Below are 27,523 nucleotides of genomic sequence, written 5' to 3' on the forward strand. Positions count from 1 at the left end.
ACCTTAACGTGAACATCATCACACTCTCTGATACTGTACTGGTAGGCACCGGACGAACGCATGTGGCCGACCGGCCTTATACACAATAAATGGAAACGAATGCACGTGGCCGACCGGCCGTATACACAATAAATGGAAACGAACGCACTTTCCGACCGGCCGTATACACAATAAATGTAAGGGCATTTATGTGACAAGCTAAGGTGGTTTAGATACACCTCCGAAGAATAAGGAATATGCGTTTAGAGAAGATATGTTCCCCGGGTATTCCGGAGCACAACTGACAAGACATATCCATAACCACCCAACCTCCGAAGAATAAGGAATATGCGTTTAGAGAAGATATGTTCCCCGGGTATTCCGGAGCACGACTGAGAAGACATATCCATAACCACCCTGAGCCCAAGGGATAGAAAGCCCATTAGGCAATCCTATAAATACTGTGCTCAAGCCAGAGAAAGGTACGTTTTCATTCACTTACGAAACTGCGCTTAGAATCTCATACTTACTTGAGCGTCAGAGTGCCTTCGCAGGTACCCTCCCCCGCCCGACCGAAGTGGATAGCACGACCAAAGGAGACAGCAAGAAAGGACAATCGACCAGAGGAGAAGAAGATCAACACGTCAGCAATTACACCACGTCAACCGACCGTGCCTGGGCCCCATCTCTCCACTCAGGTACAATTGGCGCCCACCGTGGGGCCGAGGCAAGTCTTCAATTTTTGAAGCTATAATGGTTGCGACAAGAAACAACAACGACGCTATGGCAGAACAGATGACTATGATTCAAATCCTCCAAGCTCAGATGGAGGAACTGCGACAAAAGGGGATGGAAGACCATCGTCAACATGAAGAAGATAGACGCCTCCAAGAAGAAGATAGACGCCGCCAAGAAGAAGAAATCGCCTTATTAAGATAGCAGAATGCACGACTCCAACAACAGGTCGATAATCCCGAACGAGAAGGCCAATCCCATATGGCCGACCGAACCGCCTCTCGCATACCTACACCTGCCAATACCAATCCTGCTTCCAGAGCTGAAACAGTCGAAAGAAAGTCAAGTAAAAGGGGTCATCCTTTTACAGACGAAATTATCACCACTCCACTTCCTGACAAATGGAGAGGCCTCGTCATTAAACTCTATGACGGCTCGACCGACCCGGACGAACACTTAAATGTCTACAAGACGCAAATGACTTTGTATACCACAGATAACAATGTGTGGTGTAAAGTATTTCCCACGTCGCTCCAGGGAGAACCTCTTACCTGGTTCACAGAGCTGCCTCCAAACTCCATTAACGATTTTGACATCCTAGCCGCAAAATTCTCCACTCAATATGCCACTAGCCGACCGCATCACATGTCCTCCATGTCTCTCCTAGCGGTACAACAAGAAAAAGGTGAATCTCTTAGAACCTTTCTAGATAGGTTCAACAAAGCATGCATGAACATCCGAGGGCTCAAACAAGAGGTTGCATTGCACCATTTGGTCTCGGCCATCCGACCGAGCCGTTTCACTGAAAGTCTCATCAAGAAACCACCTCAAGACATGGAGGACCTTCGAACTCGAGCAACCAAATTCATGCAAATCGAAGAACACATTGATTACCATCAACGGTTCAAAGCTGTCGGATTCGGAGCCCTTAAAGACCAAACTCAAAGTAAAGAAAGAGAAGTCGAAACCGAACGAACCGTCCGAACCACTCTGAGGTCCGACCGGAATAGGGGAGGCCGAATCCCCAGGTTTAACAGTTACACCCCTTTAACTGTGCCGAGGGGACGAGCCCTAGATGAAGCACTACAAACGGACCTAATCCCGACATTGAAGCAGTATCAAACACCACCGAATGCAGATACTGCTAAGCGTTGTCAATACCATCAGAATTTCGGTCACACGACCGAAGGATGTCAAGCTTTGAAGGATAAAATTGAAGAACTCATCCAAGCTGGCCATTTACGGCAGTTCGTCAAGAGGACAAGGAGTTCAAGATCCCCACCACGGAATACTGACCGTCCTTCCCGTGGTGTCGACCGGTCGTACCGTAACGATTACAAACACCACACTGACCGTAGCCAGACTTCACGAAAACGCAGCGAAAGCCCCGTTCGGCGTACACGCGCCCGTAGCACAAGTCCCGACCGAAGCGCCCGACCTCGCCAACGAGTCCGCGAAGTCATCAACATGATTGCTGGACCCGTTAACTTGGGCGAACCGAACCATGAAGTTAATTATATAGCTGGAGGCTTTGCCGGTGGCGGGTGCTCAAATTCCGCCCGAAAGAAACATCTCCGAGACATCCAATCCGCTCATGCTACCACAAGGAGGCGTCCACACATACCTCCGATCACCTTCACTGACGATGACTTTACAGCTATAGATCCAGCCCAGGACGACCCTATGGTAATCACTGTCGAAATTGACAAGTTCGCAATTGCCAAGACCTTGGTCGACCAAGGTAGCTCAGTCGACATATTATACTGGGAAATCTTCAAAAAAATGCGCATTCCAGAATCAGAAATTCAACCCTATAACGAACAAATTGTAGGGTTCTCAGGTGAACGGGTCGACACTAAGGGGTATATAGACTTGTATACAACCTTCGGTGAGGAAGATGGTCTCCACAAAACAATAAACGTACGATATCTGCTGGTTAACGCCCAGACTTCTTACAACATCCTGCTCGGCCGGCCGTCTATCAACAGATTAAAAGCCATTGTTTCCACCCCACACTTAGCCATGAAATTCCCTTCGGCCACTAACGACATTGCAACCATCCATGTCGATCAAAAAACTGCTAGGGAATGCTATGTAGCAAGTTTGAAAAGTGAGCCAACTCGACGACTCTATACAACCAATACGGACGACCGAGTCCCGCAAAAACGAGGACGTTCCCCCACACGGCGTTCCGGACGACACATGTCCCGTCGTCAAATGATAGCCCTTGTTGACCTCGACCCTCGCATGGACGATCCCCGTATGGAAGCAGGAGAAGACTTGCATCCATTCCCGCTTCGCGATGATCGCCACACTACGCACATCGGTACTTCGCTGAAACCGGACGACCGAATGGCCATCGGGACGACACTTGTTAAAAATGCCGATCTTTTCGCCTGGACGGCCGCTGATATGCCTGGCGTAGACCCACAAGTTATCACTCACCGATTATCACTGTATAGAGAAGCTAAGCCAATAGCTCAAAAGAAAAGACATATAGGCGAGGAACGACGTCAAGCCGCACGTGAGGAAGCCGACAAATTGTTACAGGCTGGATTCATTCGGAAGGCCCATTACACCACATGGCTAGCCAACGTGGTTATGGTGAAGAAAGCAAACGGAAAATGGCGTATGTGTGTTGACTACACAGACCTCAATAAAGCTTGCCCAAAAGACTCGTATCCTCTGCCTACCATTGATCGTCTCGTCGACGGTGCAGCCGGGCATCACATCCTCAGCTTCCTTGATGCCTACTCTGGCTATAATCAAATCCAAATGCACCCGGCCGACCGGAAGAAGACGGCCTTCATGACTGATTCCGGCAATTTCTACTATGAAGTGATGCCCTTCGGACTCAAAAATGCCGGAGCCACTTATCAAAGACTAATGGACCACGTATTCCACGACATGATTGGTAGGAATGTTGAAGTCTATGTCGATGACATCGTCGTCAAGTCCGACTCATGCAAACAACATATTGCCGACCTAAAAGAAGTTTTTCAGGCCCTCCGCCAACACCAGATGCGACTCAATCCGGACAAGTGTGCGTTCGGCGTCGAGGGGGGGAAGTTCTTAGGTTTTATGCTAACTCATAGAGGCATAGAAGCTAACCCCGAGAAGTGCAGAGCTATCTCCGAAATGCGAAGTCCCAACTCCATTCAGGAAATTCAGAGACTTATCGGCCGACTCACCGCACTATCCAGATTTGTTCCTAAACTCGCCGAACGAACGAGGCCCATCGTCCGACTACTGAAAAAAGCATCCCGCTTCGAGTGGTCGACCGAATGTGAGGAAATTTTCCTCGATTTGAAAACTTTTTTATCAACCACGCCGGTCATCCAGAAACCGGACGCACGAGAACCCATCATAGTCTACCTCGCCGTTTCACACGAAGCCGTCAGCTCAGTCTTAGTGCAAGAAATTAATTTTGAAGAACGGCCGGTTTACTTCGTCAGCCGCGCCCTTCATGGCGCCGAAATCCGATACCAGACGATCGAAAAGGTAGCAATGGCCCTCATCATTACCGCCCGACGAATGCGTATGTATTTTCAGAATCATCGGATTATTGTTCGGACAAATTACCCTATTGTAAAGATCCTCACTAAGCCAGATTTAGCCGGACGAATGATCGGTTGGACGATCGAACTATCCGAATTCCATATTCAGTACCAACCACGCGGAGCGATCAAGTCGCAAGCTCTCGCCGACTTCGCAGCTGAACTCACTACTTCTTCAGCCGAGACCGAACATTCATCATGGATCTTATATGTTGATGGCTCCTCCAACGAGAGGTCGTGCGGCGCTGGAGTTGTTTTGGAAGGCCCCGGCGAGATTGTCATCGAGCAAGCCCTCAAATTCGACTTCAAAGATTCAAACAATCAGGCCGAATATCAATTTCTCCACTCTCCTGTCCATTAAGTGAGAACAAATAAAATAAAATTTTAAAATTAAAAAATCTTTATTTAATAAAGAAGAATATTAGTTTTAAAACAGAAAAGTAACTAATTTCTCCACTCACCTGCCTAGAACAAATAAAATAAAATTGTAAGTTAAAAAACGCTTATTTAATAAGGAAGAATATTAGTTTAAAACAGAAAAGTATCCAAAATGTTCAAATAACCAAAATAAATTGATAAAACAAAATATTAAGTAAGGATAAAGTAGGAAAACAATTTAGAGCAGTTAAAGTGGGAATAAAAAATAACACAATAATAAATTAAATATTAATATAAAGATAAATTAGGAAAAAAAAATTAACAAAAAGTTAGGAGAGATCCTTTATAATAAAAACACGGATCAAATCAACTAAACGAAGAACTGAGAGAGATATGGAAGAATCCGTGAAGAAAGGCACTGTGACCTCACTGGCGTCCCTGTTCCCAGTAGAGGAGGCGCAGAAGGCGGCGAAGCGCGTCGAAGAAGCCATTGCCAGCAAGCACAGCGAGCTCGATTGCGTACGAGGTTTCATCGCCGACAATAACAACCTCGTCAACCTTGTCCACAAACTACCTGAAGAACTCTCCCACGATATCATGGTAACCAAAAAACAAACCCTTTTTCACGGGAAATTAATATGTAATCCAAGATAACTGAGTTTTTTCTTTTCAATTTAGGAGGAAGAGTGAGTAAAAGCAGAAAACTTTAGGTACTGTTTTTAGAGTTATCATTAGAATTGATGTTTTATCTCGATAATTTTATCAATCTTTTAATGCATGTTTTATTCGACATTTTGTCGAGTTATAATTATATTTTTGTTTGAAGAATAACAGAAATAATCCTGAAGTATTTTATCGAGTTTAGTTCTTATGGTTAATTTCACCCTTTTCGTGTTTCAACTCTTATGTTTTTCTTTTGCTAAACCGTTTCAAAATTATGGGGTTCTTAGGTTCCGTTTGGCAAAGCAGCGTTCTTCCCTGGTCGTTTGATTCATACCAATGAGTTCCTGGTACGTGTCTTCCCCTTTCGATTCCTTGATTGAATCTGCGCTTTCTCAGTGGCAAAAGGTTTTGTTTTGTTTTGGTTGTTAGGTTCTTTTGGGAGAAGGGTATTATGCAGAGAGAACTTCGAAACAAACAGTTGATATTTTGCAGCGAAGAGGGAAGTCCTTGGATTCGCAGGTTGATTCCCTTGAGGCTAATATCAAGGACCTTGAAGCAGAGGCTTCGTTTTTCAATGCCACAGCTTCTCAAGTAGCGGTGAGGGTTCACTTCTTTGTTTTGCTCTTCACTTTAATGATAAGTTGAATTTGATTTGTGTTTAGGCAATTTTTACGGTGAGTGACACTGTTTTCTGTTTTAGAAGTAGGTTGTGGTTTGATTGTTGTAACCATTTAGACCCTGTTAGGATAAATTTATGTGTAAGCACCTGCACTTGCAAGAGAAGGAAGTAAGAATTTAAAATGAATTGAGCTTTTCTCATAAGAAATGAGATAGTTTCTAAAAGAATTAGTGTATAGTTTTAGATTATGAAAAAAAACTTAATTTGTTTTACTTATTTTCTTCTCCTATAAGTGCTTGTTTAAATGCTTCTATTATGAGTACTTTTATAATAAGTGCTTAGTCAAGTTGTTTACCCAAACACATCATATATTATGATATTAGAAGTTTAGTTTTTTTTTAACAAACCAATTAGGGTGTTGTTAAACTCTACCAAAGACAGAAACATTGAGCTAAAACCATGTGTTTCTAAGACAACACGAGTGCTTTATTTGCATTAAGAAATAGGAACCAATACAATAATAAAGGAGATTTTATATCCTCTAATAACAAAGATATGACACGAGAAAAAGGAACCAATTAGCATGAGTGTTTCTGTTTTCCCTAGAGTGTTGAGCTGAAACCATGTGTTTATTAGACAACACGAGTTTTTTTATTTATATTGAGAAAAAGGAATCAATACAATAAATAGAGGAAATTTGATATCCTCTAATAACAAAGATATGATATGAAAATAAAATGTTTTTAATAATACATATATAATCTAGATATTTGTGATTATATAGGATCACCTCCCTATTTCTGTACTTAGAACAATATATCTCGTTACATAGGATCAACTGCTTATTTCTTTAATTATAAGGTGTTTTACTCTATCCTCACACTATGCTACATTTCTTTTATGATATTCTCCTTTTGTGTTTGTATGCTTTTGTTAGCTCTTGATCTTGATATTTTGATGTTTGTATAAATTATTAATTGCTGTGGTGGTTTAATTTCACACAGGAGGGTCTTGTGGAGATAAGGGAAGATTATGTGGAGAAAGACTTTAATGAAGGGGAATCCAAATCAGGCATGTTCTAGCCTTATATATATATATATTGTTTTTAATTTTCCCATTATTCAAGGTTGATATAAGATGATAGTTAAAGTTCATGATAAATAGAAACGGGTAGAGAGAAGGCTGGAATGTCTGGATAAATTGAAGTCTTTTGTCTTAGATTTATATTTATTAAGATTATACAAATAACAGTAATTCCCATCCTCTAACAAATCAGATATCATTTATGCATTACTTTGACTTTTACATTCTACTACGATTTGTTGGCAGTAGCATTTATGATTTATTATTTTGATGGGTGTGCTGATATTTTGTTTGGATTTGCATGGAAGACTTGAATTTTTGTATCATTCATCTTAATTTCTGCACTTTTGTTTTCTATTTTATGATAAACAAATTGTAGAGCTACTTATAGTTTTTTTTCCTCATTTCTTACTTATCTCCAAGCTATCAGCTTTCAGATACTACTTATTTTATTCAAGTAATTCATATAATGCTGAGTACTTCTCTCCTTTGTTTTGTTTCATTTTTTTTCTTTCACTTTCTGAATACTAGTAGTTGAAAGAAATAATGGTTATTTCTGATGTGATTTACAAATATGATTACAGTCTCAATTTATAGACTCTTTACTAATTAAGAAAGGAAATAATAGGTAATGAAAACAAGAAATAATGAGTGATTAAAGCTGTACAAATCAAATCACTAACAAATTTGTCATAATAAAGAATAAAATCTGCACTTAATTACTAAATAATTCTCTTGATTATGCAACACACCCACTCAAGCTGGTGAATGTATATCTATCATTCCCAGCTTGCAAGTAAGATCTTTGAACTGTTTTATGGGAAGTCCCTTAGTTAACATATCTGTCAATTGGAGTCTTGAAGGGATGTACTCGGTGGCTATAAGACCATTATCCAACTTTTCCTTAATAAAATGTCGGTCTATCTCTACGTGCTTTGTTCGATCATGTTGAATTGGATTGACTGCAATACTGATAGTGGACTTATTATCACACGCCAAACCCATAGGAGCTTCATAATTTATTTTGAGGTCATCAAGTATGATCTTCATCCATAATAGTTCACAAACCCCTTGAGCCATGACTCTAAATTCTACCTCTGCACTTGATCTTGCAACTACATTTTGTTTCTTGCTCCTCCATGTCACCAGATTTCCACCCAAGAACATGCAATAGCTTGTGGTGGTTCTCCTATCAACAATTGATCTTGCATAATCAACATCAGTATATACTTTCATGGATAAGTTTTCTCCCTTTTTGAATAGCAATCCTTTCCTTGGAGAGGCTTTGAAGTACTGAATAATTCTATTTACTGCCTGCAACTGTCTTTCTCTTGGATCATGCATAAATTGGCTAACCACACTAACTACATAGGTTATGTCTGGCCTAGTGTGTGATAGATAAATGAGTTTTCCCACAAGTCTTTGATATTGTGTCTTCTCCACTTTTGGGTTTTCCTCATCATTCCCAATCCTATGATTTTGCACTATTGACACTCCTCTGGTCTTACAACCCAACTTACCTGTCTTTTTGAGAAGATCAAGGATGTATTTCCTTTGAGAAATAAAGATGCCCTGTCTAGTAAGCAACTTCTATTCCAAGGAAGTACTTCAGCTTCCCAAGATCCTTCATCTCAAATTGAGCAGCCAGTTTCTCCCTCAAATTTTGTTTTTCAATCTCATCATCACCTGTAATAATCATATATCATCTACATAGACCAAAAGTAGAGTGAGTTTACCATTATGAGAATGTTTTATAAACAGAGTATGGTCACCTTGGCTTTGTCGGTACCCCAAAGATACCATAGCTTGAGTAAACCTTCCAAACCAAGCACGAGGTGATTGTTTAAGACCATGCAAGGCCTTCTTAAGTCTGCACACCTTATTCTCTTCATTAACATTACCATAGCTCGATGGAATCTCCATGTATACTTCTTCCTCCAAGCTTCCATGCAAGAAGGCATTCTTAACATCAAACTGATGCATCTCCCAATGAAAGTGCGCTGTCAAGGAGAGAATAATTCTGACTGTATTCATTTTTTCTACTGGAGCAAAAGTTTCCTCATAATCGATCCCATAGGTTTGAGTGTACCCTTTTGCAACCAACCTTGCTTTATATTGATCCAACGTGCCATTAGACTGATACTTCACTGTGTATATCCACCAACAACCCACTGCCTTCTTATCCTTTGGTCTCTCTACAATCTCCCAGGTCTCATTCTTTTCTAATGCCTTCATTTCTTCATTCATGGCTCGAACCCAGTTTTCATCCTTTAAGGCTTCTTGTACTGATGTAGGGATTCTAATAGAATCAATAACTGAAAGAAAACTCTGGTGCTGCATAGAAAGTTTTTCTGTAGACACAAATTGAGATATAGGATATTTGGCACAAGATCTTTTTTCTTTTCTCAAGGCAATAGGTAAATCATCTAGGTTAGTTTCATTTAAAGTATCCTCAAAAGTCTCATAAGTATGAGTTCTTACCTCCGGTTCGGACAATTGAAATTGCTGTTCGATCAGGACGGGTTCTTGTTGCCTTCGTTGGTATTGTTTCCCAAAGTATCTGTCCTCATTATTCTTCTTTGGTAATGATGTTGGTATATGGTCTTTGTCATTCTCCCTAAGAACGAAATCCTGCAACAAAGGAAAAGGTGACAACTCAAGGTCCTCAACTTCTTGAATACTCTCCCCCTGAAGCTGAGAACTAGGAAAGAAAGACTCTTTTTCATGGAAGGTGACATCTTTGGAAATATAAACTTTACGACTTTGAGGATGATAACATTTGTACCCCTTTTTGTTGGGGGCATAACCAATGAAGACACATTTGATGGTGCGAGGATCTAACTTACCTCGATACGGACTATGAACATGGACAAAAGCTGGACAACCAAAGACACGACTCTGAAGACTAGTTAACATGGGAATAAAAGGATAGAATATGGTCATAAGCTGAATAGGAGTAACACCCTCTAGAACCCGAGAGGGTAATCTATTAATAAAATAAGTGGTAGTCAGGACGGCTTCCCCCAGTAAGATTTTGGAACAGACATTTGGAAAAGTAAAGCTCTAGTTACCTCAAGGAGATGACGATTTTTTCTTTCAGCAACCCCATTTTGTTGAGGAGTGTCCACACAGGTTAATTCATGAGCAACTCCATTTTCCTGAAGAAACTTTGAAAGGTTCTGGTTCACATATTCTCTTCCATTATCAGAACGTAATCTCTTAATTGGACTTTCAAATTGTGTTTGAACCATTTTGTAAAAATTTACAAACAGGTGAAAAACTTCAGACTTATCTTTCACGAGGAATATCCAGGTAACGCGAGTACAATCATCAATAAATGAAACAAACCATTTTGCACCTGAGATATTAGGAATAAATGAAGGTCCCCATACATCAGAATGAATAAGATCAAAAGGTTTTGAACTTCTATTATTATTTGAAGGAAAAGTTATTCTATGGTGTTGAGCAAACTGACAAACATCACAATGAAAAGACTCAACCGATAATTTTGTAAATAAAACAGGAAATAAGGATTTTAGGGTACTAAAAGGAGGATGTCCAAGACGTCTGTGTTGAAGCCATATCTGAGAAGATGACCAAGATTCAGTGCCTTGCTGAAGACTAGAAGTGTGTGCTTGTAGTTTAGCACATTTTTTAGTTTCTTCCTGCTATAAGTAATATAACCCGCCCTGCTCTTTAGCAAGTCGAATTGTCTTCCTCGTGGCAAGATCCTGAAAAACACAATGGGAAGGAAAAAATGTCACTGCACAATTTAAATCTTGGGTAATCTTATGAATAGACAAAAGGTTATTAGATAGGTTGGGAACATGAAGCACATTTTTTAAAGGGAAGGAAGGTTGAAGGTAGATATTACCACGACCAGTAATGGGGGTATTGGAACCATTAGCTACAGTAATATGTTGGTTATAAGATAAGGCATTGTAGGATGAAAAATAAGAGGAATGAGGTGTCATATGATCAGTAGCACCAGAGTCTATAATCCAGATATTCTCAGTACCAGAAACATTAAAGGATAAGAAACTAGAACTCTTACCACTCATGGTTAAAGAACAAGAGCTAGTCTTACTAAGAGAGTTCATGAGAGCTCATAAACGTTCCAACTCTTCTTTGCTGAGTGAGGGGACCTCCTCTGCTTTTTGAGGGAAAGGTAAGGTCGTACTTTCAGAGTCAGATGATGCTTGATTAGCATGCCTTTGTATGGTACCTTTGAATCCTCCAGTACGTTCCAAGACCTTCTCCTTTCCATGAAGTTTAAAGCACCTTTCCTTAGTATGACCTATCTTTTTACAATAACTGCACCAACGATCTTGTGGGAGGCTTTGTGGGAGGCTTTCTAAATGAAGGAAATGAACCTTTTATAGGGCCCTTGCCAATCGCCACAACTGAACTATCAACAGAGTTGTTAGTACTTAGAGCTGAACTATCAATGGAGTTGCCCCCATCCAACATTACTAACTCCGAGTTTCTTCCCCTTGTACAATATCTATTTATATCTAATAATATCTAATAATATCTAACGGAAAAGAAGGTTGAAGGTGGATGTTACCACGACCAGTAATGGGGGTATTGGAACCATTAGCAACTGTAATATGTCGGTTACAAGGCATTGTAGGATGAAAAACAAGAGGAATGATGTGTCATATGATCAGTAGAATCTGAGTCTATAATCCAGATATTCTCAGTACTAAAAGCATTAAATGATAAGAAGCTAGAACTCTTACCACTCATGGTTAAAGAACAAGAGCTAGTCTTACTAAGAGAGTTCATGAGAGCTCGTAAACGTTCCAATTCTTCTTTGCTGAGTGACATGACTTCCTCTGCTATTTGAGTTTCAGAGTCAGATGATGTCTGATTAGCATGCCTTTGTATGGTACCTTTGAATTCTCCAATACGTTCAAAGTCCTTCTCCTTTCCATAAAGTTTGAAGCACCTTTCCTTAGTATGACCCGTCTTCTTACAATAGTTGCACCAACGATCATCACAATTAGGCTTTCCAAATGAAGAAAATGGACCTCTTTAGGGGCCTTGCCAGTAGCCAGAGTTGAATTATCAACAGAGTTGCCTGCAACCAGAGATGAATTATAAACAGAGTTGCCAGCAGCCAGAGCTGAATTATCAACGGATTTACCCCCATCCAACATTACTGATCTTCGAGTTTCTTCCCCTCGTACAATGTGAAAAACTTTTGAGACAGAAGGGAGTTTTTCCTTACCCAAGATCTGAATCCTAATTGGATCAAATTCAGAGTTCAATCCAGAAAGAAATTTAAATATTCTCATCCTTTCAAGGAATTGTGCTAGTGCGATAGAGTCATCTGTGCACTTCATTTTCAAATTTTGATATTGATCTAATTCGATCCATGAACCATTCAACATACCATAATAGCTTGTTACTGACAGGCTCCCTTGGCTGGTATGGAAGATCTTGTTTTCTATCTTGTAACATGCTGCAATATCTTTCTTCATAGAGTATGTTTGACAAAGGTTTTCCCAAATCTCCTTAGCAGTGGAGAAGAACATACAATTTCAGCTAATTGCTGGTGTCATAGAATTCCATAACCAGGTCATGATAAACAAAGTCTTCATCGTCCCAATCTTCATATTTAGAATCCGTTTTGGCTGGAGGGTTTCCATCTAGGTGATTCAATTTCTTCCTTCCCTTGAGAGTAGCACGAACCAACAGGGCCCATTGTAGGTAGTTGTTTTCATCAAGACGATAGTTGCTTTGCAACACCTGCAAATCAATGGAGTTAAGAGGGGTTGTATTTTTAGCCGACATTGGTAAGAGTTGACAGCAATAAGACAAAACTGATTGGGCTTTGCAGGAAAAAAAAACTGGTGGTGGTTCTGTTTGGAAAATAACGCCGGTCAACGACGGTCAGCGGCAGTCGACAGTGGTTGGTGGCGGTCGGCAGTGGTCGGCGACCAGCGGTTGTAGTGACGGTCAACGACACAAAGTGGTAGTAGTCAATGGAGGAGAAAAAAAATTACAGCAATGAAGGTTGTCCAGAAAAGTAATTTCAACAATGAAGGCTGCCCAGAAAAGTAATTGCAGCAATGAAGGCTGCTAAAAAAGGATTGCAGAAGCAGAGTCTCCCAGATCAGGAGCTCTGATACCAAGTTGAAAAAAATAGATGAAATTTATTTATGATGTGATTACAGTCTCAATTTATAGACGATTTACAACCTAATTAAGGAAGAAAATAATAGGCAATGAAAGCAAGAAATAATGAATGATTAAAACTGTATAAATCTAATCAAATCACTAACAAATTTGTCCTAATAAAGAATAAAATTTGCACTTAATTACAGAATAATTCTCCTGATCATGCAACACTAGTCAAAAGATGTTTGGAATAAATCAATTTTTTGTTTTTGTTTTACTTTTGTTGGAAGTAAATAAACCTAGATATACACAATAACTGTGATACAAAATTAATTTGAAGTATAGAAAATCTCATCTCATAAGCTAAATGCTAGAACTTTAAAATCGGTATATCCCATTTTATTGAGCTACTCAGAAAAAAAAAATGCTTAGAATTTAAGTTGCAAGCAAAGTTAATTGTTTTAGTTTTAGTTTATTTTGTGACTTTGTTAAAAATAAATTTGTATCTTTTATTTGTTAGAATATATGGTCTTAAATGAGAGGGGAGTGAATTGTTTAAGAGGGGTTTTTGGAAACTTTTTCAGATTTAACAAATTTTTTTTGTGTGAATCCAGAACATGAATCAAGTTAGCCAATAATATAAGCAATTAAACAGTAAAGCAACAGAAAAACAATCGGTTGTTTATATAAACAAAACTTAAAACAGAATTTAAATGAGTTCAAAGTAAGAGAGAGATACACCAATAGTTTATATTGGTTCACTCTTAAGCCAAACGCTACATCCAGTCCCCAAAAAACCACTGGGTAATCCACTAAGCAATCAAACCAGATTACAAAACACAAACCACCAAAGTAGTGACCTTGAACCCTTCCTTTGACAAAACACACCAGGAGTATTGATCTTGACCCCCTCAAGAACACACAACACTCCTTGGCTACACAACACCAGAAATACAGTAGATTTAGAAGGGATTACACTTGTTCACAGTACAAACTAAAATCAATACAATTGTAATCCTATTCCACTCTCTTTGAAAACCCAAAGCTTGATATGAATGTTCAAATCTTAGAATCAACTTTGACACAATTCAAAAACTCAAATCTGTTTCTTTTACTTGTTTGAAAACATAAACAAACTAATTATTCAAAAACTCAAAGATTGGTCAAAGTAATTAATGAAGGAGTGTATTCAGTTGAAAAACATTTAAGGCATATTCAACATTCAAAACTGAATTCTATTAGGATTTTCAAAGAAACAATCGGTTGAAACCACGAAACAACCGATTGTTTGGTTTGACAGTTAAGTCAACCAAACTAAAACAGTTTTCAACTTTTTCAAAACTCCTAGTAAAACAACTAGTTGATTCGACAAAACAATAGGTTGTTTTTCACTTAGTTGGAAAAACACTTGATTTCAAAAAGGTTTTAAATCACATCAATTTTAGATTCAACAAAGGAGTGGATCACATTCTATTCTACCCAGATTCCACCCAAACACAACAGCAACACCAGCCTTTCATCAAACACTTTGGATTTGAATTCTTCAAAGCACTTGATCACTCTTGATCAACATTATTCGCTCTATTAAAAAATTTGTCAATATCAAACACTAATGTTATATAATAATAAAAAAAGACAAAAGAATACATCTCAAACCGATTCCGAATTAGATAATAAGACCTTGGAGACAATAAAATGATATAGTAATTTCATAAATATCTACTTCAAATATGAGGTGGCATATTTTTATAAATAAAATTATGCACGAGCATTTATAATTTTGGTTCAAATTGTATTGAATTAGTTTTCAAAATTACATTTGAAATCTGATCCAGTCTACATAATAAGTTTATATTTTGGGGTTAGGGTGTTCATGATGTCTAGTTCAGTTTTTGCAGTTTATTTTTGATAAGTTTATGAACAGTATATGAATTAGACATTAAGGATCTTTTCAGTAGGCAATAGGTTGTTTCTCTCTACAGATCAGGCATATTAAATGAAAAGAAAGAATAGGGTCAATCCCCTGTGTATATTGAACTCATAGGGTTATGTTTATATAGAAAAAAAAACATATGGACTAAGAAACCCATTACATAAATATGAAATATATAACAATATCTATAATATCTCATAATATCTAATAATATCTAACACTCTCCCTCAAGCTGGTGCATACAGATCATATCTGCTAATTGATTATTTGAATTAACAAACTCAGTCTTGATATCTCCCGATATAATCTTTTCTCGAATGAAATGACAATCAATCTCAATATGTTTGGTCCTTTCATGAAAAACTGGATTTGAGCTAATATGAAGAGCAACCTGATTATCACATGTGTCATTTGAGTGATCTCTCCAAATTACAATTCTTTAAGTAACTGTTTAAGCCAAATAAGCTCGCAAGTAGCCGAGGCCATAACTCTATATTTTGCTTCTGCACTAGATCTTGCCACAACACTTTGTTTGTTGCTCTTCCAAGAGATCAAGTTATCACCAATGGAGACACAATAACCAGAAGTTGATCTTCTATCAGATGGAGATCCTGCCCAATCAGCATCTGAATAGCAAACGACTTTAATATGGTTATTATGACCATATAACAAACCTTTTCCAGGAGAGCCTTTAATGTACTTCACTATACGAATTGCCCAATCAACATTTGAATAACAAACGACTTTAGTATGGTTATTATGACCATATAACAAACCTTTTCTTGGAGAGCCTTTAATGTACTTCACTATACGAATGACTGCATTCCAATGTTCTTCACATGGAGAATTAAGAAATTGATTCACCACACTGACTGCAAAGGAAATATCTGGACGAGTAACAATGAGATAGTTCAATTTTCCAACTAATCTCCTGTACTTTTCAGATTAGGTAGAAGCTTGACATTGGGATCCATGGGAGTGTCAACAGACTTTGAATTCATCAACACAATTTCCTCCAAATATCCAATGCGTATTTTATTTGAGAGAGAACAATACCAGTATTGGATTGTGCTACCTCAATCCCCAAGAAATATCTGAGTTTGCCAAGATCTTTGGTCTGAAAGTGTTGACAAAGGTGTTGTTTTACTTGTGAGATGCCATGGTGATCACTGCCTGTAAGAACAATATCATCAACATATACTACGAGATAGATACACCCAGCACTCGAGTGACGATAAATAACTGAATGATTTGCTTCACTGCGAGTCATACCAAACTGTTGAACAACATTGCTAAATTTTCCAAACCAAGCCCTAGGAGACTGCTTGAGGCCATATAAGGATTTGCGAAGACGACAAGCCAATCCAGCAGACTCCCCTTGAGCAACAAAATCGAAAGGTTGCTCCATATAAATTTCTTCCTGCAAATCTCCATTAAGAAAAGCATTTTTGACATCCAGTTGATAAAGAGACCATTGTTGAAGAGCAGTCATAGCTATGAATAAGCGAACAAAAGCCATCTTTGCCACTGGAGAAAAAGTATCACCATAATCTAAACCAAAAATTTGGGTATAACCCTTAGCCACAAGACGAACTTTGATAGGAAAATTCCACCTACAACCAACAACAGATTTCCTAGATGGTAAAGGAACAAGTTCCCAAGTTCCACTATTCTGAAGTGCATTCATTTCATCAAGCATGGTCTGACGCCAACCAGGATGAGCTAAGGCATCACCTACAGTTTGGGAATGGATACAAAAGCAATAGACGAAAGGCAGGTATAAAAGGGTTGAGATAGTCTATGGTAACTCAAAGCAGTATAATGTGGAGAGGGATTACGGGTAGAACGTATACCTTTACGGATAGCAATAGGAAGATCAAGTTCAACTGTCGGAGGTTCAACTGTAGGAGCCGGAGGGGGATGAGGTGTTGGGACTAGAATAGAGTTAGCTGATGGACGATGAGACGTTTGACGACGACTATACACCTGAAGAGTTGGTGGCGGTGGTGAATCGTTAAGTGCACTAGGGACAACAAGAGGAATATTATGAAGACATTGAAGGAGTAGGAAAAGACTTAAAATAAAGGGAAGATTCATTGAAGGTGACATCTACTAAAATAAAATAATAGTTTTAAAAGGTGAGAAACATTTATATCCTTTTTCTGATCTAGTGAACTCTAAAAAAACACATTTGTGTGACTTAGGAGATAATTTATCAAGACCAGGACTAAAATTATGAACAAAACATGTGGACCCAAAAACTTTGGGAGGTAAAGAGTGGAGAAGGTCATGTGGAAATAAAATAGAATGGGGAATTTTGTTATCTAAAACTAAAGATGCCATGCGATTAATGAGATAACATGCACTAAGAATAACATCACCCCAAAAATGCTGAGGAACATCACCATGGATTAAAATAGTATGAGTTGTTTCAACAAGATGTCTATTCTTGTGCTCAGCTACCCCATTTTGTTGAGGTGTATAAGCACATGAAGTTTGATGAAGAATACCATGAAAAACCATAAAATTTTTAAAAGAATGAGAAAGATACTCACGTCCATTATCATTGCGCAAAATTCGAATGGAAATTCCAAAATGATTTTTAATTTTATTGTAAAATATTTTAAATATAGAAAACAACTCAGAATGGTTTTCCATTAAAATTACCCAAGTACATCTTGAATAATCATCAATAAAAGTAACAAAATACTGAAATCCTAAATTAGACTTAATACGACTTGGTCCCCAAATGTCAGAGTGAACTAAGGAAAAAAGGAGATGAAGCACGTTGTGAGACATTACTAGGAAAAGAACTACGAATGTGTTTCCCTAACTGACATGACTCACACGATAAAGTAGACACATTAGACAAACTTGGAACAAGCTGCTGCATCTTGGCAAGACTAGGATGACCCAACCGAGCATGACTGAGAGATGGAGAATCCATAATCGGGCCAACATGTGCAGAGATTTGTAGTTGATAAAGTCCATGAGACTCACATCCGGTGCCAATCATCCGTCCCGAACTCCGGTCCTGTAAAGTAACAAAATCTTTGGTAAAAAAAATAACACAATCAAAGGAACGGGTGAGACGACTAATGGATAATAAGTTAAATGGTGACCTTGGGACATATAAAACATTATCCATAGATAAAAAAGGAAAAAGATTAATAGTACCAACACCATGTGATGATACCCTATATCCATTGGCCATGGTAACCGAAGGTAAATAACCTGTCCTAGATAGGGAATAGAAAAAAGATTTATTACCAGTAATGTGATCTGGGGCACCTGAGTCTAGAACCCAATGGCCAAGGGAAGTAGACTGAGTGAGGGTTCTGACGATCCTCATACAAGGGAAGTGGACATCCTTGTGTATATTGAATATATAGGGTTATGTTTATATAGGAAAAGAAACATATGGACTAAGTTCATTATATAAATATGAAATATCTAATAATATCTATAATATCTCGTAATATCAAATAATATCTAATTATATCTAATAATATCTAACAAGGCAAAAACTCAGAAGTCAATATCATAATTTATCTGTGTCCAATGATTGTGTGATGAAAAACATGCAAAAACTAAAGCAGACACTGCACAATCTGATTTCCCTATCTCTGTTTGCATCCCATTGTCATGTGTTGGATACCAGTATAGCTGCTTTCCTTCAATGGAATGAATAGGTGGATTCACTGGTCATTTAAAAACCACCAAATTCATGCATAGCAGCTGGATGTCTAAAGTAAAGAGTCTATATTGTTGTACAATTGTAACTTTGTAAACCTGTTATTTTCCCTTTAATTAGACTAGATATATGTATGGTAGTTTAGCTAATTTATAGGAAAAAATATTGGCTTGTATAAAACAATATTTGCAGAAGACTTCTCCGACAGAGCTCACAGTTTTTCCTGCTCTTTCTCCGAGCTTAACAGTTACCGATGTTAATGTGTGTTTTAGATCATGTCTATTCTGTTCAAACTTTATTTCATGTTAGTGTAGAAATATGCATCAACCAATGACCATGCTTGTAAATAATATGATGGCAACTTTGAAATAATTATCAATTGAAATGTTAATATCCTTTTCCAGGTCAACTACAGCAAGATGTTCCTAAATTGGGAAATGCTGCACCTAATGATGGGGAATATGCTCGTATTCTGGCAATAATGGATGAACTTGAGAAAGAAGAGCTTGCTGCACAAAGTGGCGATCACAGTGATGAAAATGATGATAGTACTGGTGATTTTGATGAGATGTCTTATCAAGGACATATCGATAACAATCTCCAAAATTTAAAAGTAATGTTTTTATTACTTGGTTGAATTTTGTCTTAAAAATCTTGTTTAGAGGTTACGATACGAGCACAATAGACTTTGATATAACTCCTTTTTTGTGACTGCTCGAACAGGATTTTCGTCAAAGTGCACTACTGGATCAGACTAATAATAAAATTACAACAGCTGAACTTCCAGAAAAGCGATATCGTAAAGAAGATATAGCTGATCAGTTGAATGTAAGATACCATCTTCCTTTATTATAGTTCAGCATTAAAGTTTAGTATGCTATAGAAGAATCATGCTTTTGCATTCTAATTTTAAAAATGCAGTTTGCTAGACTGGGAGTGCAATCTACTGTCAGAGGTTAGTCCTCAATAACTTACATCTCATTTTCTTGTCTCTGCATGTTTAGTAGTTGTGTCAGCTTTTTTGCATCCATTTTGAAATTAATTTTTCCATTTTTTCTGAACTATCAGAGAGTGAAAAACTTTTAGGATCCATTTATCCTAGTGAAAAGATTCCTGTTGGTTCTCGTGATGAAACTATGACATCGAAAACTGAGGTATGATGCTCGTGATGAAACTTTCTGTGTCGTGTTTTATACTGCTTTTGAACTAAATGGTGGTACTGCCTTGCTTTGCTTTGAGATAACAGACTAATGTCTATTTTGAAGTGAGAAACAACATGCAATTTATTATTTTTCAGCACGCCTTTAACTGTATTGAGGTTTTATTGTTCACTTTTCTCTTAATTAATACATACCAGAGTACCTCTTGGTTCCCTAAATCCCCTTCTTCCTTATGAGCCCGCCCCACACGATTATCAACAACAGCATCACATTTTTCCAAGGTTACAAACGGACTTGGATCCTCTCCTGGAGAATCATGTTAAATAGATTTTAGCTATTTTGTACTTGATATAAAGGATTTAAATAAAAACTAACCACCTATTATCCCACTAAATTAGGCCTTTATGTTTTTCATTGTTGTTTTATTTGGTTTTTATTTTAACCATTAAATGTAATGATAAAAATAATAAATGGTTAAGATTTATTAAATATGATTGTGAACAGGAGAGGATCCAGATCCGTTACAAATCTGCAATTATTCAGTTGTGTAAACTTTTGTTTTAACCATAGCATAAATATACAGCCCTGAAGGGCTCAAGGCTGTTATCTAATTGTAGGATACTTAGGTTTCATTTAAAAGCTTTAATGAGAAAGCTATGGTTCGGAATAAATGAAGGCTGAAATTTTGATATTTTAAATTTAGTCATTGTATGTTGGACTTAGAATAAGGTTGTATCTGGTGCTTTGAACAGTATTCTTAAACAGTTATTTAAAAATGTTAACAAAGAACTTGATGGAAAATTGTGCAGATGCTTTTACCTTACAGCATTTCAGGAGAATTGATCCTTAACATGTATACAACTATTTCCTTTTCAGGTTGAACACGAAACTGCTAAACCATCATTTGACAGTCGCAAGGTGTGTTTACACATCGTAGTTTTTACACTCGTTAGTGTTACTTCCATGCGACAAGCACAACCAATATTTTTTCGTGTAAATATTTTCTGCAGGCTTTTACTGGTTCTATTATAGAGCATGCTGAGAATATAGAAAGATCTTCAAGAGAACAAAGTTCTGCTTCATCACAGGTAGATTTAATTTACTGATTATGTATGTGGTACTATTGCCCATAAATGAAAAGATTTTATAAACATGGTTTTACATAGTGCTTTGCAGTTTCATCATTAGTTTAAATCTATGCTAATCACGAATTTGACTTTCACAGGGTTCTGGTTCTCAATCTTCAAAACCAGTTTCCAGATTCAAAATGCAGAGAAGTTAAATATATAGAGAAGGTTGGAATTTTGTATTTGGCATTCTAATGGCGTAGCATCCACGTTCTAGGATGTGCTGCTGGAGGTCAAAAGTAGAGTAAAATGAGGATAAACCGATTTGAAAAAATTTAGGACCTGTTTGATTCTGTTCTCACTTTTTGTTTTTGTTTTAAAATTTGTTTTCTAAAATATGCTCACTATTCAACAATTAAATTTTCATCTAAAATCTATTTAAGTTTCAAAATGATTTCCAAGTGTTTTAAAAGACCAAAATATAGAAACTGTTGTGAGATGTTATTTCATCTTCTTTATTCTATTATTTGTTCAATTCCTCAAGGGACAGTATTTTTTGAGAAAGAAATGTTCTGAGGGAATAAATTCTTTAAAATGTTATTTAGGCATAAACAGTTTACAAAACCGATAACTTTTTTTTTTGAAAAGAGTGAACAAAATAATGCTTTAATGTTCTTGGCAAAGGAAAAAAGTGGAAGAAATATAGAATTTGACATTTTTATACAAAGATCGAGGTGTATTAACTGATTTATCCCTCCTTATTTTCACCTTCTACGTACTTGTTATTGCAATTATTATCATTGAAATATTCTGAAGCGTCTGAACTATAAATTTGGTTCATTATTCCTTGGAAACCTTTTGCATATAAGAGGCCAGTAAGAATCACAAATGTTATTAATCTAGCTTTAATTAACAATGAAAACCTTTCATTTTCTGATGGCAGATGTCTCAACTTAGAATCAATCACTAGAGCTATGGTAAGGAGAATACAAGAAGATTAAGACTGTTACTGATGACAGATACACTCTTTTATACCTGTTCAAAAGTGTGATAACCTAATGTAAATTCTAGAGTAGGATTTAATTTTTTTTGTTTAAAAGTAGAGTAAGCTTTTTGCTTGTATTTTTGTTTTAAATTAATTAGGATTAGGGTTAGGTTTGTAAAACCTATCTAGGATATAATTGTGTTTAATTATGATCCACATTAAATTTTAGGTTGATCATTTGACCTAAGGTCACATGTAGCACACCTTGAGCATGCTTGTCTTGTGACTTGATTTAGACACTTAATTCAAACCTTTTACATTTGAATTTTTCCCACTCTTTTGCTTGTAACTTGGTTGGTCCTCTAACCTATAAATTGGGATATTCGGCTTATATTTTAATAGATTAAATATGAGTGGTATATTGCTAAATTACAAGTCTAAGCACTCTTTTGTGTAGTCGTTTTAGGATAGACATTTTTTGTCTCATTTTTCACCTCTTCCAAGTGATATAGTCGAATCAATCACTCTCCACACTCTTCATGACAATTATAAGAAATCCATGACTCCAATGAAGCTCTTCTTGACTCATTACTTCCAATAGCTTTTGCCAATTCTCACCCAATTTTAAGAACAACCCATTTGGATGAAGGAGGAGATGCTATCTTGTGTTGTGCAGCGATTAGATGATTTAAAGAAGAAAGAACATTTACTGGAAAAGACAATATTTAATCAGTTTTAATTGCAATGTTCCAACTAGTTTCATGGGAAAATGAGATTTTAATTAGTGCAATTAAATTGAGTTTATTGTCTTGGAATTGAGACAAATTAAAAAGCTGTAAAAAAAGATTTAGTCAAAATCAAATCCCAACAAACTGTAATGAGTCAAACACACAATGACACATGGACAAGTTCTTTCCTTTTGCATGTCCATCCACGTTAGCAGAAAAAAAAAGCTACTTTCGAACTTTCACAAAATTGTTAGCACATAATAAAAATCAGTCAAAATAAATTGCAATTAATTGAAAAATTAATTGAGTAACAAACATTACCAAAATAAATCAATTATTTTTTTTTATTTTAAATCAATTAATTTTTCTTAAGAAACATGATTTAGGTAATGATGCCTAATTCAATTTTAAGATTATTAAACCTATCACGTGTTAGTGGTTTACTAAACAAATAAGTTAATTATCTTGTTTAATGTACTTAGTACGTAGAATGAGAATTTTTGTTAGATTTATAGCACTGGTGTTATTATTTCATATTTACCCCAAAGTCACCTCGTTGCTTCAGCCATAAAATCTGTACCGTCCCGTCCTCGGGCGTTGACCAAAGATCAGAGTCAACGCATGGTGGGGCCCCTCAAGGGACCCAAGGAAGAGAAGTCAACAGGTTCACTGCTCGAGTCATCGCCTCGCAGAGGCGTCACCTAAGTGAGGCGTCGCCTAAGTGAGGCGTTGCCCAAGAGACCGCTCGAGTCATCGCCTCGCAGAGGCGTCGCCCAAGAGAGGCGTCGCTCAAGAGAGGCATCGCCTAAAGAGAGACATCGCCCGAGAGGCTTCGAGCCTCGACCATACAGAATAGTAGTAAGGAGAAGAGAAAGGTGGCTTCAAGGCCATAAGTCTAGCACCAGAAGGGGATATCCTGACTCGTGAAGTACCCATGCCACCGCTGGGAGACCCTGGAACAAATACAGTCCATGAGAGGGCCATAACCAGGGGAGAACCACGTGCATGGTACGAGGGAAAGGTAGATCTACCCCCAGGGCAAGTAACTAGTGATTGGGGCGTATGAGTTGGCACCCAGAAAGTCAACCCACGTGCCATAAGCACTTCGCAGGCTCACACGATGGAATAACCCTAAGTAGGGTTGCGACGCTGTGGGACCCTCTGCACAGAATAACGATCAAGTCAGAAGGGCACGTGGCAATGCACACGTGCTCATTAAAGGTTTTAGTGAAAGTTTGCCAAGGTACGCGTTAATTCAGTTAAGATTCGAATGTTCCAAGGAATGTTTTTATACACTTTCAATGCGCTTTAACGCGCTTTAAAGATGAGAGGTGTATAAAAAGGGACCTTGGGAGCATTTGAAAGGGATCGAAATTTTAACCTAATACACACAGATACACAGAGCAAACCCTAGTTGTCTTCGCGGCGCACTCACAGTGAGCACAAGGCAATTAGGGCGACATAGTTCTAGTCACACGGTTCCAATCATTCAGTACAGTTTTTTCGACCACCTCTCAAAGGTGTGTCCCCTTTTGATGTTTCTCGCTAAGCTGACTTGATCGTCGGAGTGCAAATGGCCGTGAGGGCGCCCCTTTGTTCACTTCTTTCAAGTACTCACAGACGGAGCAAGACGCAGGTGCCCTAGCTCGCAGGGACAAGCCACGCGCAAAGACGAACCCGGTCAACCGGCGGGAACATTTGACGCCCATCGTGGGGCCGATCTAAAACGTCAGTCCCACCACGCAAGTTTCTCAGTTCCAGTTCTTATAACCTAGATAAGTTGAGAGAGTTTCCAGAAAGCCATGACCACGAGACCAGCACGCGCTAGGAGTGAAGAGATGACCATGCAACAACTCATGGGCATGATGCAAGGGCTGCAGGACGCAATGGTAGCCTCGAAAGCGGAGCAAGAACGCTTGCAGGCGGATCTTGCAGCTTCTCAGGCGAGAAACGATGAACTCCATCGAGCCAATGAGTAGTTACGCCGTGGATGGCGCGATGTAGACGGGCCTGAGACTGCCTCCCCACCTAGGGAATTCACCACACCGTTCTCACAGGCGATCTTAGGGACAACAATCCCCAACACGTTCACAGGGCCCAAGGTAACCTTCACAGGGATGGAGGATCCCGAGGCGCACCTCACGGCGTTCCACACACAGATGATGCTGGTTGGCGACTCTGATGCCGTAAAATGCAAGCTCTTTATGAGCACTTTGACTGGGATGGCCCTGGATTGGTTCATCAGCCTCCAAGAGGGTCACATCACGTCCTTGGCACAACTCTCACGACTATTTAGAGAGCAGTATTTAGCCAACAGGGCCCCAACCCCAGTCTCGTACGACTTTTTCGACGTGAAACAATTCCAAGGGGAGACCCTGAAGGAATACATAAGTCGCTTCGGAGCGCAGGTGGTAAAAGTGGGTACCACAGAAGAGCCCATGATCGTGTACGCATTTAGGAAGGGGGAGTGTCCCGGATCTTTTAGCAAATCGCTCAACCGCAGCCGCCCCAAAACTTTTGCTGAAGTGAGGCGTCGGGCGGTAGAGCACATTGCCTCGGAGGGCGAGGCATACGAGAAGTGCACGATTGCTGCACCTGCGCGACCAAGGGCGCAGATACGCACACAACCTGCTAGGGTCCACGAAGCTGCCACAGAGAAAAGGAACTCAGACAGGAAGCGCACTTACGAGACAAGGAGGGCCCCGCCAAGGGGTCGAGCCGAAGGAAGGAGAGAGGGAAGTAGACCACTAAGGCACAACTTTGTGGTGGAACTCAAAGACCTCATCGTTGTACCCAACATAGCTGACAGGTTGAGGCCACCAGTGAAGTCTGACAAAATTCTAGGGCCTCACAAGGAATCATGGTGCGAATTCCACGAGGCGTTTGGGCACCATATTAACAACTGCTTGGTGCTGGGCTATCAGTTGGAGGAGTTTGTGAAGAATGGTTTCTTGAAAGATTATCTCGCTGGGTCCACCACGACCACAGTCCCGGCGACGCCAGAGGAAGGTCAAGCGCATGAAGTCCCAACTCACGGAGAAGTGCACACCATCTCTGGCGGCTTTTCTGGAGGAGGGCCCACTGCCTCTCAACGGAAGAAATAAGTGAGGTCAGTGAGTACGGTTGCAGAGGAATTTCCAGACGACCCATGGGAGTCAGATCTCGTTTTCACAAGGGCTGACCTGCGGGATGTGGTCCCACACGACAATGACCCAGTGGTTATTTCAGTAGTCACGGCAGGAAGGAAGGTGCATAGGGTTCTCGTTGACCAGGGCAGTTCCGCAGATGTCATGTTTTGGTCAACTTTCAACAAGCTACAGCTGTCCCCCGACCTTTTGAGACCCTATACTGGATGCTTGTATAGGTTTGTAGATAATCCAGTAGAGGTACGAGGCTACTTGGAGCTGAGGACAACGTTCACTGATGGAGCGGTATCACGCACCGAGAACATCCGGTACTTGGTGGTCAACGCCAACTCAGCCTACAACATTTTGTTAGGCAGACCTGCTTTGAACAGATTGAGGGCGGTGTCCTCCACGCGCCACATGAAGATGAAGCTACCAAATCTTAGTGGTAAGGTAATTGTGATCAAGTAGGATCAAGAAGAAGCCCGTAAGTGCTATGTAAATAGCCTAAAGACAAAGAGAGGTGTGGTCATGGTGATTGAGCGACCATCTGTTTCAAATTCGCAACTGGAGTTAGAACCATTGAAAGAGGTGATGCCCGCGAAGCCCACGCCGGTCGAAGCTACCTCAGGGGCGACGCCTATAGAAGAAGCACATACAGAAGGAAGAAACGGTGATGCCTCGCCGACGGAAGGAGTACACGGAGAGGCCTCGCCCACAGAAGGAGAGCCAGAGGAGGCGATGCCCGATGCATCCGTTGGGGCGACGCCTATGGAAGAAGACTCCACGAATGAGTCTCTTACAAAGAATGTACAGAATGAGCGACCCCGACCAAAAGATAACATAGTAGAAAGACAAATAGGGGGTAAGGTGTTCAAATTAGGACGCTTGCTGAGCCAAGAAGAACAAGAAGAGGTAGCTGCAGTAATCTCACGCCACCTAGATGCTTTCGCGTGGACTGCGGCGGATATGCCAGGGATCGACCTAGATTTTTTGTGCCACCATCTCACCATGGACGCAAAGGTTCGCCCTGTGAGACAAAGAAGGAGGAAGTTCAACGAAGAGTGATGCCTCGTTGTGAAGGAGTAAACACAGAAGCTGCTCAGCGCTGGGCACATCAGGGAGATACAATACCCTGAGTGGCTAGCCAACGTGGTTCTAGTAAAGAAGGCAAACGGAAAATGGAGGATGTGCGTTGACTTCACAGATCTGAACAAGGCGTGCCCAAAGGATTCGTATCTGCTGCCTAACATCGACGCATTAGTGGAAAGCGCCTCGGGTTGCAAGATGCTGAGTTTCTTGGATGCGTTCTCAGGCTACAATCAGATCAAGATGCATCCCAGGGACGAGAGCAAAACGGCGTTCATGACGGAGACATGCAGCTACTGTTATAAGGTAATGCCGTTTGGTTTGAAAAATGCAGGCGCCACCTACCAGAGGCTGATGGACAAGGTCCTGATGGAAGAGGCCCAAGCACAAGCCCACATGCAAGCCCACCAAAGGGTAAATTTGGGCCAACCATAGAGTTATGGCCAAGAGGATCCAAGAAGACGTTCTTTTACATGTTCAAATGCCATAAACTCTAGTGTAGAGTAGACTTTAACTTCTTGTCAAAATTAGCATAGGAACTTTATTTGTAATTTTCTTAGAATTAATTTTGGCACCTAAAACACCAACCTAGGTAAACTTAG

General features: G+C 39.3%; 2 protein-coding genes and 1 pseudogene across 5 annotated transcripts; 2 read left to right on the forward strand and 1 right to left on the reverse strand.

The window, feature by feature from the left end:
• Positions 1 to 975: 975 nt before the first annotated feature.
• Positions 976 to 3,632, forward strand: LOC150023095 (uncharacterized). The gene is made up of 2 exons (XM_090297710.1): positions 976 to 3,437; positions 3,554 to 3,632. Exons 1-2 carry the CDS (start codon positions 976 to 978, stop codon positions 3,630 to 3,632), a joined length of 2,541 nt encoding a protein of 846 aa, XP_090153836.1.
• Positions 3,633 to 4,996: 1,364 nt separating this feature from the next.
• LOC137823179 (Prefoldin chaperone subunit family protein) lies at positions 4,997 to 22,313 on the forward strand. Of its 4 annotated transcripts, XM_090297174.1 has the most exons (13): positions 4,997 to 5,249; positions 5,328 to 5,359; positions 5,600 to 5,659; positions 5,742 to 5,909; positions 6,936 to 7,002; positions 19,172 to 19,380; positions 19,491 to 19,595; positions 19,689 to 19,722; positions 19,836 to 19,921; positions 20,804 to 20,845; positions 20,938 to 21,015; positions 21,153 to 21,222; positions 21,938 to 22,313. In XM_090297174.1, exons 6-12 carry the CDS (start codon positions 19,249 to 19,251, stop codon positions 21,207 to 21,209), a joined length of 534 nt encoding a protein of 177 aa, XP_090153300.1. In that variant the 5' UTR covers positions 4,997 to 5,249; positions 5,328 to 5,359; positions 5,600 to 5,659; positions 5,742 to 5,909; positions 6,936 to 7,002; positions 19,172 to 19,248; the 3' UTR covers positions 21,210 to 21,222; positions 21,938 to 22,313. The 4 variants fall into 4 exon arrangements, with proteins under 4 accessions (XP_090153300.1, XP_090153301.1, XP_068484448.2 ...); XM_090297175.1 differs by lacking the exon at positions 21,938 to 22,313 and having other exon boundaries at positions 21,153 to 21,452; XM_068628347.2 differs by lacking the exon at positions 5,328 to 5,359 and having other exon boundaries at positions 5,001 to 5,249.
• On the reverse strand, positions 11,856 to 12,813 carry LOC150023096 (uncharacterized; annotated as a pseudogene).
• Positions 22,314 to 27,523: the final 5,210 nt, after the last annotated feature.

Source organism: Phaseolus vulgaris, chromosome 11 (genome assembly GCF_051622355.1).
Source record: "Phaseolus vulgaris cultivar YP4 chromosome 11, ASM5162235v1, whole genome shotgun sequence".
Lineage (NCBI taxonomy): Eukaryota > Viridiplantae > Streptophyta > Magnoliopsida > Fabales > Fabaceae > Phaseolus > Phaseolus vulgaris.